The sequence below is a fragment of the Juglans microcarpa x Juglans regia genome, chromosome 4D, assembly GCF_004785595.1.
Source record: "Juglans microcarpa x Juglans regia isolate MS1-56 chromosome 4D, Jm3101_v1.0, whole genome shotgun sequence".
Classification (NCBI taxonomy): Eukaryota; Viridiplantae; Streptophyta; class Magnoliopsida; order Fagales; family Juglandaceae; genus Juglans; species Juglans microcarpa x Juglans regia.
The window spans coordinates 3,339,309-3,354,249 of NC_054600.1; the positions used below are offsets into that span (position 1 = coordinate 3,339,309).

The 14,941-nt window shown below is 34.1% G+C and overlaps 2 protein-coding genes across 5 annotated transcripts; both read left to right on the plus strand.

Moving 5' to 3' along the window:
• The first annotated feature begins 1,477 nt into the window (after positions 1-1,477).
• LOC121259223 lies at positions 1,478-6,881 on the plus strand. 4 transcript variants are annotated; one of them, XM_041160734.1, is made up of 6 exons: positions 1,478-1,845; positions 2,265-2,391; positions 2,586-2,644; positions 2,750-4,507; positions 5,527-5,674; positions 6,079-6,881. In XM_041160734.1, exons 2-6 carry the CDS (start codon positions 2,289-2,291, stop codon positions 6,750-6,752), a joined length of 2,742 nt encoding a protein of 913 aa, XP_041016668.1. In that variant the 5' UTR covers positions 1,478-1,845; positions 2,265-2,288; the 3' UTR covers positions 6,753-6,881. The 4 variants fall into 4 exon arrangements, with proteins under 4 accessions (XP_041016668.1, XP_041016667.1, XP_041016666.1 ...); XM_041160733.1 differs by having other exon boundaries at positions 1,479-1,845; positions 2,281-2,391; XM_041160732.1 differs by having other exon boundaries at positions 1,479-1,841; positions 2,281-2,391.
• A 4,181-nt stretch (positions 6,882-11,062) lies between these two features.
• Positions 11,063-13,370, plus strand: LOC121259224. Its single transcript, XM_041160736.1, has 2 exons — positions 11,063-12,414; positions 12,874-13,370. The coding sequence occupies exons 1-2, from the start codon at positions 11,237-11,239 to the stop codon at positions 12,884-12,886; spliced, it is 1,191 nt and encodes a 396-aa protein (XP_041016670.1). The 5' UTR covers positions 11,063-11,236; the 3' UTR covers positions 12,887-13,370.
• The last annotated feature ends 1,571 nt before the right edge of the window (positions 13,371-14,941 follow it).

The following is a 14,941-nucleotide window of genomic DNA, read 5'->3' on the forward strand; positions in this document are numbered from 1 at the left end:
CACACGAGTAATGCTCATGTACAAGTTCCGCAAAGCTCTTTGTTAAAAAATGGGTCTCACTAAAAATTAATATATATTTTTGAATATTTTTTCTATATGTGATTTATATTTTTACAAAAATTTATACGTGATTTGTCTATTTAAAATTTGTATAAATTATTTCTCATTTATTGACAATCTTGACATGATTTTTTAAAACTGACAATAAAATTGATCCGAGTATTAATCAAAGTAATTGAAGATTTGAGTATATAGAAGGGGAAAGAAAGAGAAGGAAACAGCATTTGATTGTTTTATGCATTTGTATATCATTCATGAACTGAAATGTGACATTTTATATTGATACCTATAATCTCAAGATTTATTTAGCTAATTGGCTTTTTAAAGGCATAAATAAAGCCATAGATTCGAGATGGAAACCCCCATTTTACCTTATTGTCGTATATTTGGAATGATGTTTACTTATTTCGACAAAGCTACATATAATTTATGTACTTTTTAAAATAAAGATTTTATTTTTATTGCGCGACATGATCTGGTTTTGTGTTAAATGGCTAATGTTATATAAATTACCAATAATTTTAAAAAACATTATATCGATAAATACTATATAATATTATTTTTACCATACAAAGCTCTTTTTATTTTTTATGTATTTTTTGTTGTTAGTGATAGAAAAATATCATGTTTAAAAATCTAGGCAATCTAAAGTCTTATTTGTTTTCACAGATGAGATGAGATTAGATTAATTGAGATAAAAGTTGAAAAAATTATTATTATAATATATTTTTTTAATATTATTTTTATTTTAGAATTTGAAAAAATTGAATTATTTATTTTATTTTCAATAAAAATTTAATAAATTATAATAATTAGATAAGATGAGATAAGAACAATCGTAAAAACAAACAAGTTATTACATAGTAATCTCTCTTCTACTTCTTATAGGCACAATGAAAAGAGAGACATTCCATTATTTCTGGTTGATAAAAAACAAGGTTTAGGTTGTGTTTAGATGTTGAAGTGAGTTGAGTTGAGTTGAGTTGAGATGATAAAATATTATTAGAATATTATTTTTTAATATTATTATTATTTTAAGATTTAAAAAAATTGAATTATTTATTATATTTTATATTAAAATTTGAAAAAATTATAACGATGAGTTGAGATGAATTGAGAGGAGTTAACTAACCAAATGAAGCTTAAACTTAAGTTAAAAGCTCAGTACCAATTTGAATTTTGAAGATTTGAACCCTTCAGATTCCCCAAATGCACCGACTATTGATGACGTCGGCCCCAACCCAACTTTGAACGATACGTGGGGACGAGGATAAGAAAAGTGCTGGCACTCGAGTGGACTTTGTAACTTACTTTGAGAGAGAGATAGAGATAGAGATAGAGAGAGAGAGAGCTCTTCCTCTGTGAATATTTAATGCTTGGGATAAAAAATAAATATTGAATTTTTAATATTTGGGTTAGCTAAAGCCTTATACAACCAAGCATTTTTTTAGCCCTTCCAAAATCTTTTGGGTTCTTTTTTCTTTTCTATCCCTCTTTTACTCTTCGTTTACCCGAAACCGCCCTTCCTCTCTGTGTGCAGTGTGCGCATATTTCATCCAGATTTTCTTCCTGTTTGGTTCGTGTTCAGCTAAAGCCTCACACACCGGTCGTGTTGTGTTTTTGTTGCTTATTTTGAAGGGTACCCATTTGAATGAAGTTGCTTTTATGCATCTACATTGTGCTTGTTGATTCCGAGAGCAAGGGATTTGAATGATTTGCTTTTCCTGCAAAAGGAGTTGGAGATTGAAGTCTGCGAAATGGGCTTTTGCTGATGAAATATTGTAGGTGAGGCATTGATTGGAACCACTCAAAAAGTATGTTTTTTTTTTTTGTTCGATTTTATGGATATCCATTTGAATGAAACTATGAAACCCCGACACAGACGCTCAGGGTCTTGTGCTTACTTATGTTAAGTATGTATCTTTGCGGGATAGAGAAACTCTCTCTCTCTCTCTCTCACACACGCACGCACGCACGCAAGCACACGCACAAACACACTACAGAAAAGTAAGGGTCTTCTGGAAGTTACCTGTCTAAATGAGCAATGTGGAAAATTTTTTGGTCTGATTTCTTGAATAACTTAACCTTTTGTCCGAACTGCTCATTTGCATTTTGCTATTTGAACTCCTTTGCACATATATGAATCGAACCATGATAAGATTTCCCATCGTTTTTGGTATGTTCTTTGGGTTTTGTGGATGAAGTGGTTTTCTTTTATAGTCAAGAGGATGGAAGTTGAGAAAAGACGCTCGAAGGGAGGCTTCCTTAACTTGTTTGATTGGAATGGTAGATCTCGGAAGAAGCTGTTCTCTAACGATTCCGAATTACCTGGTATGATTCTATTCTCCAAGTTATTTTCCTTCTATAACAAAATTTATTATTTTCGTCTATGATCATGCTTATCATATCGATGTGTGTACCCTATATTTTTGCTGATTCTCTCTTTTTATGCTCATGACGTTCTTTCTGGTCGAGTATGATCTTTTACTCCTCTATTCTTAAGTGTTCCTTCCGTCTGAATGTAGAAGGACTGAAGCGGGGAGAAGAAAATGCAGAGAATGTGTCGAAGTCATGGTTCGATAGGGTAGGAAACTTCTCCTCTCTCCCAACTGTTTTCCCCCTATTTTTTTCTAAAGGAATGCAACAAATAAAATTGTAATCGTTTTGTCTGCTATGGTCATAATTCCAGGTAGAGGTTGATGATAATGAAGCAAGTTCAAGTAATAAAGGAAGTGGTGATTATAACTGTGCTTCATCAGTGACTGATGATGAAGGAGGTGGGGCTAGAGCTCCTGGAGTAGTTGCTCGACTCATGGGTTTGGATACGTTGCCAGCTTCAAATGTCACTGAGCCCTGCTCAACCCCATCTTTGGACTCCTGCTCTTATAGACCATCCTTTTATGATAGGAGCAATCCTAATTTGGGGAGTGATTATCACCTCATGGATTTCATGAACGTGCCCAATAAGCTGGAGAAATCTTCTTGGAATACTATAGAGTCAAGGACACAGAAGCACCAGAACCGCCCTTTTGAGAGATTTCAATCAGAGACATTGCCTCCAAAATCAGCTAAATCAATTCCAATTACGCATCATAGATTGTTGTCTCCTATCAAGAGTCCTGGGTTTATCCCAACCAAGAATGTGGCGTACATAATGGAAGCAGCTGCTAAGATAATTGACGCAAGCCCTCGGGCATCTACCAAGAATAAAGCATCATCCCTCGGGTCCTCATCAGTTCCTCTGAGGATCAGGGATTTGAAACAGAAGTTGGAAGCTGGACATAGTGCATCCAGACCAGAAAGATTCAAGGGACCCAGTGCTGTTAAGTATAAGAGTGGGCATTCTAATGATGGGAGCAGCAATGGATCTGAATGCAAATCTTTTACAAATTTAAAAAAGAGTGGTTCTGGCAATGTGAAGAATAAGGGAAAATTAGTTTCCCTTGCAGTACAAGCTAAGGTCAATGTTGAGAAAAGAAATGGATCAACTTCAAGTAGTAACAGGACTTTCATGAACCGGAACGAAAAGAATGATGTGAAATCAAACCAGTTTTCCAAGAACCTGCCAAGTATGCAAAGGAGTGAACAGAAGAGAACTTTTGCAAACAGGACTAGCAATGTGCTTCGGCAGAATAACCAGAAGCAAAATTCTCTATCTAGTAATGATAACTCGAGTTCAAAAACCTCAGTTTCTAATCAGCTAACAAGGACTCGGTCCTCCAGTGGTTCTGTTGGGCCAAATAAGAGTGTAAATAAGGTTGTTGTGAACTCTGAAACTGGGGCTAAAACGCTGAGCTCAGTGGCAATACCTACTGAAAAGGAGTTCCCATTATCCACAAGGATGAAGGTCCCCCTAAAGAAAATGCCTGTAAGTGGGGGAGTTCGTCTTCGAAAAAATCGCGTTGATGTGGAATTGCTCAATAATGATGAAAGTTCTAGAAAATGTAATGTTGCAATAGATGGATGCACAAGTTGGGGTGCAGATAACATGAAACAAGGAATGGATGTAATTTCATTTACATTCACATCTCCCTTGAGGAAATCCAGACCTGAAACAAACTCCTCTAGTCGTGTAATGGGAATTAATAACCACATTGGTAATGATTCTTTTGCCGATAGTGATCAGCCTCTTCTAAGCAATTTTAAGCTATCTTCTCCTGGGCTAAATGCAATTGGTGGTGATGCTTTGAGTGTTCTATTGGAACAAAAACTGCAGGAGTTGAGACATAGAGTTGACTCATCACACTGTAACCTGATCAGAGAAGGGAATTCTGCTAGTTTGGTATCAGGTTTTCAGGATTCAGATCCCAGTGTCATGAGCTCCAAATCAAGGGAAGAGAATAATAGGCTTCAATTTGATCTGCTTAGACATAAATTAGATAGTTTATATGACTTGGACGGCTCTTCACTTGATGATCTAGTGCAGAATGTGAACCGGCAGAGGCAGGTCTGTATCCTTCCTTTACATATTTGGTTGTAGCTATCATAGATTTCCACCCTTGGTTTTCTATTATCGTGGGACAAATCAAATCTGGAGGTGCTAAGTTGTTAGTGTTTGGATTTCAGATGATAGTTTATCTCGACTAGAAACAACCAGTCAATGACATGGAACTGCTTTTATTGGAAGAACAAAATTTAGCAAAGAAAATTCTCCCTGTAGCTAAAACTAGTTCATTTCAAATGGTACTGCTATTAGTGACCTTCTGAAAAGTTTAAATGCTAGTAAAGATCCCATATCTGTCGAGTTTGCAAGCAAGTTGCCTTTGTAGCCACTAAAGGAATTTATCTGCTTCTCTGTGGTCTAAGAAGCAATCAAGTGGTTCTATGGGTGTAAACTGTTGTTTGCTGCAAAAGTGGCGTCATTATTAAAGGTGAAGTAATTGGCATTTCCAGTGACATCCATTAATGTTTAAAGCTTTGATCATGTAAAAAGTGGTGGTTGGTTCTTCTGGTTCTTAGAACTAGTTTCTTTTCCCGGTAAACTTATTGTTCTCTGTCCTTCAGTGATATGATTGAATGTTATGGGTGGTAATTGGTCTAATACCTTTACACAAGAACTCCTAACTCCAGTATATCCACTGATTATGTCATAGAAAATTCGGGTCTGTATTTAAATGGTCAACCATGATGTTGGGCTTATTAATGTGTTTGGAGTTCGTGTCCATCTTATGTGCAAGTGCAGACACTTGCTCTGACTAGTTCAAGTTCATACTCTTGAAGTCACAGCTTACTGCAAAGTTCCTATGTCAGCTATTGGCACTCTTAAATTTCATCCATACGTGCCAACAAGTGAATCATAATCATAACTAACAATATTTAAATTTCCATAGCGTATTCTGGTGGGATTTCCTTTCTCGATTTCCTTTATATTTTTTTTCCATCTATGATTTCAAATTATTTTTCGTACATTGAACATATGCTTGAAATATTAGTTGCAAGCTCTCATGTTCTCTTCAACGGTTTCAGGGATCTGAATGGATGGAAGTGCATAGCAGCTGCAGCAACAACAGTGCAACTGGAGAAGAACTTGATTGTCTAAACCCCAGGCCTGCTTCAAGTTTTGAACACTCTTTTGTCAGTGAAAGTGTCCCGGATGATAGCCAGAGTACCATTGGTAAATTTAGTCTAATTTTTCTTTCACTACACATGATAACGATACATATGAGATCAGAGCATAATTTGGTCATGTGAATTAATCTTATTCTCAAAACTAATCTTGAAAACTGTCAGAAAAATGGCCAGGAACCTATTGTGCATAAGGAAGTGATGTCCAAGGAAAGAAAATTAAACTATTGTTTCAGGGATGTAAGTTGTCACTCAATGGGGAAAGAATTTAAGTAATCGAAGAATATGTACCAGCTAGGAGTTTTGCATGATTTAAATTACTTTCACTGTGTAAGGTTGTATGAGAAAATGATGAATAATTTAGTTTGGTAGTATATAAATGACTCTGAGAACAATGTTTTGTTGCCTTTGACCAAATGAATGTTATAACCACAACATATACTTTTTTTTCAGAGAGCACAAAGTATTTACTGGAGCAAGCTCAAGAATCATCTAATTGGCACTCTACAAATGAATCTCTACAAGTGGGAGGTGAGATTGAATTATCTGACTCAGCCTCTTCCGTGTCTACAATGGATATGGGCAGAAAGCATGCAAGTAGAACATTCAGTTTGATGGGTTGTATGGGATCAAGCAACTGGGAACTAGACTATGTGAGGGATATACTCAACAATGCTGAGTTAATGTTGGAAGATTTTGCACTGGGTCAGACCGGTAGGGTTGTGGCTCCAAATCTCTTTGATCAGTTGGAAAATCAGGGAAATGGATCACAAAGAAATAGAGAAGAGTACTACAAGCTTGGGCGAAAGGTTCTATATGATTGTGTGAGTGAATGCCTGGACTTGAGGTATGGGCCAATTCTTACTGGAATCAGCAGCAAATCATTGGCCAACTCAGTGGCACTGTCAGGCAGGAAGATGTGGATTGCAGAGGAACTATATAAAGAGATTTTAGGTTGGAAAAGCATGGAGGACTTGATGGTAGATGAGCTTGTGGACAAAGACATGAGCATTCAGAATGGGAGATGGCTTGACTTTGACATGGAAGCATGCGAAGAAGGTATGGAGATTGAGAAGCAAATATTGGCTTCTTTGGTTGATGATATGGTTTCTGATATATTGCATTAGCATAGATAGCTTTCTATTATTTTAATTTTATTGTGTCCAGGTGGTTTGGTCCCCAAGCAAATCTTGTACTTCTTCCCTTTTCTTTTGGGTATATATATTATTCAAAAAGGTGAAAAGCATCACAGATCATTCACTCTGGTCAGTAATTATTTTCCAATTTACAGTAGCTCCCAATATCAAATTGCAAATAATGTTTTGGTTTGTTTTTTGTTAAATGGCACCCATGTTTTTTACTTCCTAAAATGGATTAGAACTATCCTGGTATTTCTTACATGAACCGAGAACATTCAATGAAAGTGGAGGGGGTTTCCATTGAGCTACATGTGTGGTGCTGCAAATGGAGCTTGTTGGCACTGTAGTATACTTGATTAGTCTAGTCAACATGTATCTGTGTTGGTGGCATTTACAGGAAAATTATAAGAGTGCTGTTGATGTTATGGTATAGACAGTGGGGAGGTAATGGTGAACTACAGATGGTTGGAAACATGTGACTTGTGCTTGGGGGGTGAAGGTGCCCTCAGCTTTGGTGAAAAGAGCCATTAGCCTATATGCACCTTGCTTTCTAATCAGCCAATGCATGTAAAACTGGATCCAGTTTTACATTTTAAGTTGTAACTTCCTGCACTCTACTTTAGCATATAATGGCGACTTTCCAATCTCCAGAAAGTAATGGTGTCTATAGGGCCAAGGGCTTCCCTTTTTCCTCCAGTGCCCACGCGATTTAACTCTAGGGACTATTGAATTGGGAGAATTTTTCCTTAAATTATTTAATGTGCACTTGTGAGAAACTTCTTGCTGAGAGATTATGCACTCCAAGATTAGTCGGGCTTTTATTCTCGGATCCCGGATGCCAATAGAAAAGAATAGTACCCATAATATTTAACATCTTTCTTCCAAAACACTTGCGAACTTAAAATCGGCTATGACCACAAATTGTAATGATGGCAAGTAAAAGATATGAATCTCAAAGAAAAGCATTATTGCCTTCCAATGTTTGATGCAAAAGGGTTTTAAAAAGTTCACAACTTTGTCCAGTTCTCAATACAGGCAAAAAGGGACCAATCTGGCCAAGGTTTAACGGGGGGGCTTAAAGGTTGGTGGGGCTCAATAAAGGATGTCTAATTTTCAAATAAATAAGGATGAACGGGCTCGTTTGTTTTCAAAGATGAGATGAGATTGGATTAAAGTTAAAAAATTGAATAAAATATTGTTAGAATATATTTTTTAATATTATTTTTATTTTGAGATTTGAAAAAATTGAATTGTTTATTTTATTTTGTGTGGGAATTTAAAAAAGTTGTAATAATAAAGTGAGATGAGATGAAATGAGATGAAATGTTTCTTGAAAACAAACGAGGCCGAATTCAATCCAAATAATTAGGAGTAATTTTACGTATAATCGTGAAGTGTAAACGTCACGTAATCATTTTGAAAAAGAATAAGATTTATTATTAAAAAATTAATTTATTGCATTAGATTTTATTTTTTATTTTTTTTTAAAATAATTACGTGACGATTGTATAATTTATGATATAAATATCTTTTTTAATAATTAATTCTCAAAAGAGCAGATAATCATAAAGCTAAAAAAAAAATATGGTACGGAAAACAAGAAGACAAAATTGCGATGGTTCATTTTTTTGGGAGAAGGTCATGAGCTTTATAAGCCTGTTTACAGAATTTTCTTCTCATATTTTCAGTGGAGAGTCGGAGACACTACTTTTTTTTCAAGCGTTAATGAAATATGAATGATATTTGTAGTTGTAAAATATATAAATGTTATATAATTTTTTTAAAAAAAATAAGTAAATATATGATTTATATTAAAAACATTACTATTTTAAATTGTAAACTCAACTCGTTTTTAAAAAAATTGCTATGTGCTTGCGTATTTCACGACTGTATGTAGTATTACTTCTAATAAAAACATATCTAAACACAAATTTTTAATGAAGAGTACCGTTATAACTACAAAAAGATTTCATAAAAATAAAATCATAAAATGATATGGCTTCACATGATATATTAGATTTAATTTATAATAAAAATAAATTTACAATAAAAATAATTTTACAAAATGACTAATGATATCAAATAACGTACAACACATGTTTAAAAGTTTTAAAGAAAAACATTCAAAAGAAAATTTTACATCCAAAGCCTGCCCAAGTTTTTATTAAGAATTAAAACAGTGACCAACTTTGAGTACAAAGGCACATGGCTCTCGATGTGAAGCATCTATGGGCATGTTTAGCATTTACTTTGCAGGCATGCTGATGGGAAAGCAAGCAGTGTTTGTGTATTATTTTCAATAGAGTTATGAATGCTTAAATGTAAACACTCCTCACATGGCCATAGCATCGAAAAACGAATCTAAACAACATATCACGTGATTTCCCTCTCTTGTTTCTCACTTTCTTCCTCCACATAATTAGTTTTATATCAAATTATTCTTTCTCTCCGGTGATTCCATGAATCTGATCAACCTTTCTAGATTCTCCGTCGTTGACATTGATTTTATGTATCAAATTTTCACCATTTTATCATGAAAAAGAAAAATATCATCGAGATCATATCATCCTCATGGATCACCAATTTTAATTTTTTAGACTTCTATCTTTTTATATTTAGATTTTTTGTATTGGTACCGAATGTTCGAAAACAAAGTCTCGACTAATGTTAGAACGTACATGTTCTCAATAAGAATTTTTGCAAGTATTATCTCGAGTAATTTTAAAAGAAGTTTTCCTCTTTCAAAGAAACTTTTAGAAGGATCAAGTTTCTTAAAAACTGAAAAAAGAACTATGGTCTCATACATATAGTTAATGGATTTATATTATTAGATGTTGGTAGTACTATACTTAAGGTGAGTTCTTGGGCTAAAGACATTCAACTAAATTGTTGCAAGATTTTGCCAAGACCAAGAATAACATTACCAAAATGGGAAATTTTTAAAAAATTAATTATTTTTTAATTTCTTAAAAGAAGATGTGGGCAAAATGCAGATAGTGAAGGGTCTATGAATATTGAATGAATTGTGATATACAGAAGCTCCATACTCTTATATACTAATTAAAAATATATTATTTTATTTTTTTATCTTTATATTTTATATTTTAATGATAAAAAAATAAAATTATATATTTTTAAATAGTGTATAAAATGCAGAGGCATATAATTTTTCAAAAGAGTGCTCAACCTGATGTTAGAATTTTTATTTTATTTTATTTTATTTTATTTATAATGGAGTGATGAAAACTCATTGCTTGCTGCCAATATTCTTCTTTCTTGGGGATGGGAAAACAAATGAAAAGTGGGCCCTTCCTCTGCTGCATTCTATAAATAATGTGTACAGATTAGTATGCATTTGCTATATTTATGAATTGAATATTTACCTAAAACAGATTATTGTTATAATGATTAATTAGAGGGCTTCCTAGTAGCTGCCCAAAAGTTGGGATCCTATGAAGACAGTTACAACCCTGTGTTTCCAAGGTGTACCTATACCTCATATAAAGTCAGATAGAAATGGCTTTATTTTTTATTTTTTAAAAAATTATATTTATAATTTTAGGATGAGTACTCCAATTAAAAAAAAAAAAATAGAGAAATTTATGTGAAAAAATTATATTTTTTTAAGACCCTCTTTCCATTTTTATTTTTCTGGATTTATACCAGCAAGGTTGGCAAAGCATTGAATTCTCAAAATATACTTCTGATTTGATCGTGCGAAAGTTTTAAATTGATAAGATTTCGGTTAAAGTGAAATTATCTATTGTCTTAAAAGTGTTGATGAAAAAATATGAATTTTATTATTTATTTTATATTTTAATATTTTCATTATGTGTGTATCAGACTTTCTTTTAATGGATAAGCTAATACATGAAATATTTAATTAAATATATTAATATGTAGAGTCGGAATTTAAACTTAAGACCTCTATTATAATATTATGTGAAATCATAATTTGTTTGAAAAATTTAAACTAATAAAAAAATAAATTTTATTATTTATTTTATATTTTAACCTTTAATCATTCCGAGGCATGCATTAATGTTATTGATATTATTATACAATGATATTATAAAAATAATAACAAAATATTATTATCTATTTTAGATTTCATCATTTTTTATATCAATTGATTTTTTTTAAATGATTTAATTATAAAGATATATTTCTATTAAAAAAGACAAAATTCATAATAATATTAACGTTCATCAATACAAAATACAACTTTCTATTCACTCAATAATTCTCACATTATTTTTTAATATGAAATTAAATTATTAAAAAAAATAGAGAATAATTAACGTAGTGGCTCTAGTGGGATACTTTAGTAATTACAGAAGGACGTATGGTACGGATATGGAAAAGGAGAATGGCATTTAGGAAATAAAACACAAAAGCAATGGCAATTTCACTCTCAGACTCCCACTCCAATATATTTTTCCCATTTACCATATTTCCGGGCCTCGCACAGAATGCTCCTTTCCCCCACAATGGCCACACGCGAAAACACAAACGCAATGAACCTCGAAACTCCAATCTCGAAACCAGAGCTTCCGAATCCCAGCAATGCCGAAACCCAACCCATTTTTGAAGACATTGATAGCTCTTGTTCTACTCCTTATGTCAGTGCTCCCTCCAGCCCTGGCCGTGGCCCCGTCTCCGGCTTCTTCTACAGCGCCCCTGCAAGCCCGGTGCACTTTGCACTCAGCGTAGCATTGGCACCGACGACACAACCTCGGTCTTCTTCGACGATGGATGACTTTGAGTTCTCTGCGAGGTTCGGGTCTAGTGGGTTGAGTTGTACCGGGTCCATGAGCTCGGCCGACGAGCTTTTCTTGAACGGGAAGATCCGCCCAATGAAGCTCTCCACTCACCTGGAGCATCCTCAGGTTTTGGCTCCATTGATGGATCTTGAAACAGAATTGGACGAGTATGAGCCGGATCAGGTTGGCGAGAGAGGCAGAGATCTGAGGTTACGTGATAAGTCTCTGCGCAGAAGAACCAGATCTCTGTCTCCGATGAGAAACGCAGGGTTTGAGTGGACAGAGGACGAGGATAGAGATAAAAATACAAGCTTTGAAGACAATAATGGTTGTTTGGAAGTAGAAGAGAATGAGAGGGAAAAGATCGAGGGGTTCTGTTCAGAGACAACTACTCCTTCGGTCTCTGCGTCGTCGTCGAGATCTTCTTCGGCTGGAAGGAGCTCAAAGAGGTGGGTTTTCTTAAAAGACTTTCTCAGGAGCAAAAGCGAAGGGAGAAGCAACAACAAGTTCTGGTCGACGATCTCGTTTTCTCCAACAAAAGAAAAGAAACCTGGAAACCAAACGCTTCCAAACCTTGTTTCGAAGGATAAAGACAGCAAGTTTACCAACCCGGTCACCGTGGCTTCAGAAGCAGGGAAAAGTAAGAGAACTGCACGAACTTCGGCCAAGAAAGCTGCGGGAAAGCCTGCCCATTGGGTCGGAAAACGGGGCATCCCCCCGTCGCCTCATGAGTTGCATTACACGGCTAATAGAGCACATGCTGAGGAAATGAGGAAGAAGACTTTCTTGCCTTACAAGCAAGGGTTGCTTGGGTGCTTGGGATTTAGTTCCAAGGGGTATGGAGCCATGAATGGTTTTGCCAGAGCTTTAAACCCAGTTTCCTCCAGGTAACTATCTCTGTTGGATTTACAAAAGAAAAGGGTTGTACATAATTTTTTTTTTTTTTTTGAGCTTTTTTATTATTTAGGATTTTTTTTTTAATGATTATCTATGTATTTATTGTTGGGTCTTTCTCTCTTTTGGCTAAAAGAGGCACTGTTCCTAATTTAATAGGGTTCATGAAATTATATATGGAGTTTCTTTTATCTCCCCCACCTCCCCATTTGCTTTGTTGAGAGCTCGGGTACTTCACTTGTATCAGTTTGATATCGCAGTTTCTTTAATGGTGGTATGTTCCAAGCCATGAGGAAGATAAATTATCAATCTTGTTCCTTATGGTTAACTCAAGAAATTTACAAAAGTTTCACTCAAAGTTGATGTAATTGTTAATTTGAGGAATTTTCAGAGTATTGTTATGTAATCCAAATTGCATGATTATGATATAGAAACTTTATTTGGATGATTAGATCAATAATTTGATCCACATGGTCGACATGGCCAGACCTGTCTGTGTTTGGTACTCAAGTCTGAAGGGGGCCCCCTCGCACCAAGCCATAAACACATGAGGAAATGGACGTGTGTTTGGCTGTATGTTTCTGGCTCAAGCTCTTTGGTTCATATGCGCATATTTACATAAAAGAGGTCGTTGGGATTCTTTGAAATAGATTAGACGAGCCAATTTATTTCTGTTATAGTAGCAGTACCCTGTTTCAGGGCCCCAAGAATGCAACTTGTTCATACAATAATTTTCCTCTGATTGCATTTAAGCCAATCAAATAGTAGATCTAGGTAGGTCGTAGTTGGAGGTGATAAAAGGAGGATTATGGTCTAAATTCAAATGGGGGCATGCTGTCTCTAGACAATGACAGAAACAGTGTGGGGGTGATGAAACATTGACTTGATCTTGAAGAATTTGTTTTTGTCTAATAAAAAAACAAAAAAAAAAATCTGAAATCTCTTTTAAGGCTTCGTTTGGTTACCTAACTCCTCTCAACTCATCATTACAATTTTTTCAAATTCTAATACAAAATATAATAAACAATTCAACTTTTTCAAATTCTAAAATAATAATAATATTAAAAAATAATATTCTAATAATATTTTATCATCTCAACTCAATTCACTTCAACATCCAAACACAACCTTAGTCTTTCCTTCTTTCTTTCTAACGTGAAAAGTACATCAATTTTCTGGACTTTTGAGACAGAAATGATTTTTATAGCAAGTCTTAATAAATAAATAAAAAAATTATACTTTAAAAAAATGTAAAAAAAATTTATTTTTATTAATGGATCCATTTCTCTTGAACAAAATCATGGTCCCCATGCTATTATTTTTCCAATTTTTAATATTATCCCAGAAGTCAATAATAATGACAAGTTTGGGTTGTACTCGTAAGATCTGTGTGAAAATTCCACTCCGTTCAATCACCAACTGGACTTGGAAAATGTTGGTCGATACTGGTCCCATCTCCAGTTATATGTCGGGGAATCCAAATATATATATATATATATATATATATATGACTAATCACTAATCAGTAATCCCTCTTCTTCACGAGAACAAAATCACTACCTCCTCTCTACTACCCCTTTTTTTTCCCTGAGCAACTTTAGTTTTTAATTTCGAGAAGAGACTAAGACTTTGTTTGGTTATCAAACTCATCTCAACTCATCATTATAACTTTTTCAAATCTCAATACAAAATACAATAAATAATTCAACTTTTTTAAATTTCAAAATAATAATAATATTAAAAAATAATATTCTAATAATATTTTATCATCACAACTCAACTCAACTCAACTCACTTCAACATCCACACACACCCTAAGGCTACTTTTAGATGTTGAGTTTAGATAATAAAATATTGTTATAATATTATTTTTTAATATTATTATTATTTTAGATTTTGAAAAAATTGAATTGTTTATTATATTTTATATTGGAATTTGAAAAAATTATAATAATGAGTTGAAATGGGCTGAGAGGAAGTTAGAAAGCAAACTAAGCAAATCTAATCATGATGCATGCTCCTACGATGGGCATTCATTTGTGATGGAACTATTTCTGGTAATTTATACAGTAAGGTATTATGTGTTGGAATTTCAGACTCTTTCTGCACAATGATTCATGAAAATAAGGAATCCACTATCTCTTTTGTTTTTGTTTGTTTTCTTCCTTAAAGACAAGTATACGTAACAAAAGTATAAAAGTAAGTTTACCTTAAAAAGAAAAAAAAAAGGAGGATTATTTTCCCGCTTAACTCCTTTTGCTCTGTCTTTATGGTTATTATAATGGTACCTTGATTGTTCTGCTCAGGAAAAAAAGGCAAAAAGGGAGGATTGTTACTCTTGACACCAACCTAAATTGGATTTTCTCTTGCTTTACGATACCAAGACATTTTTTTCAAACTAATTGGATGACAGTTGAACACAGGGTTTGAAAATGATCAGAAAAGCATAAAAGGGTGAAGAAATAATGCAGTGCGAGTTTACCAATGATTAGGCAAAAGTTCTCTGTTTCTACAGCATTT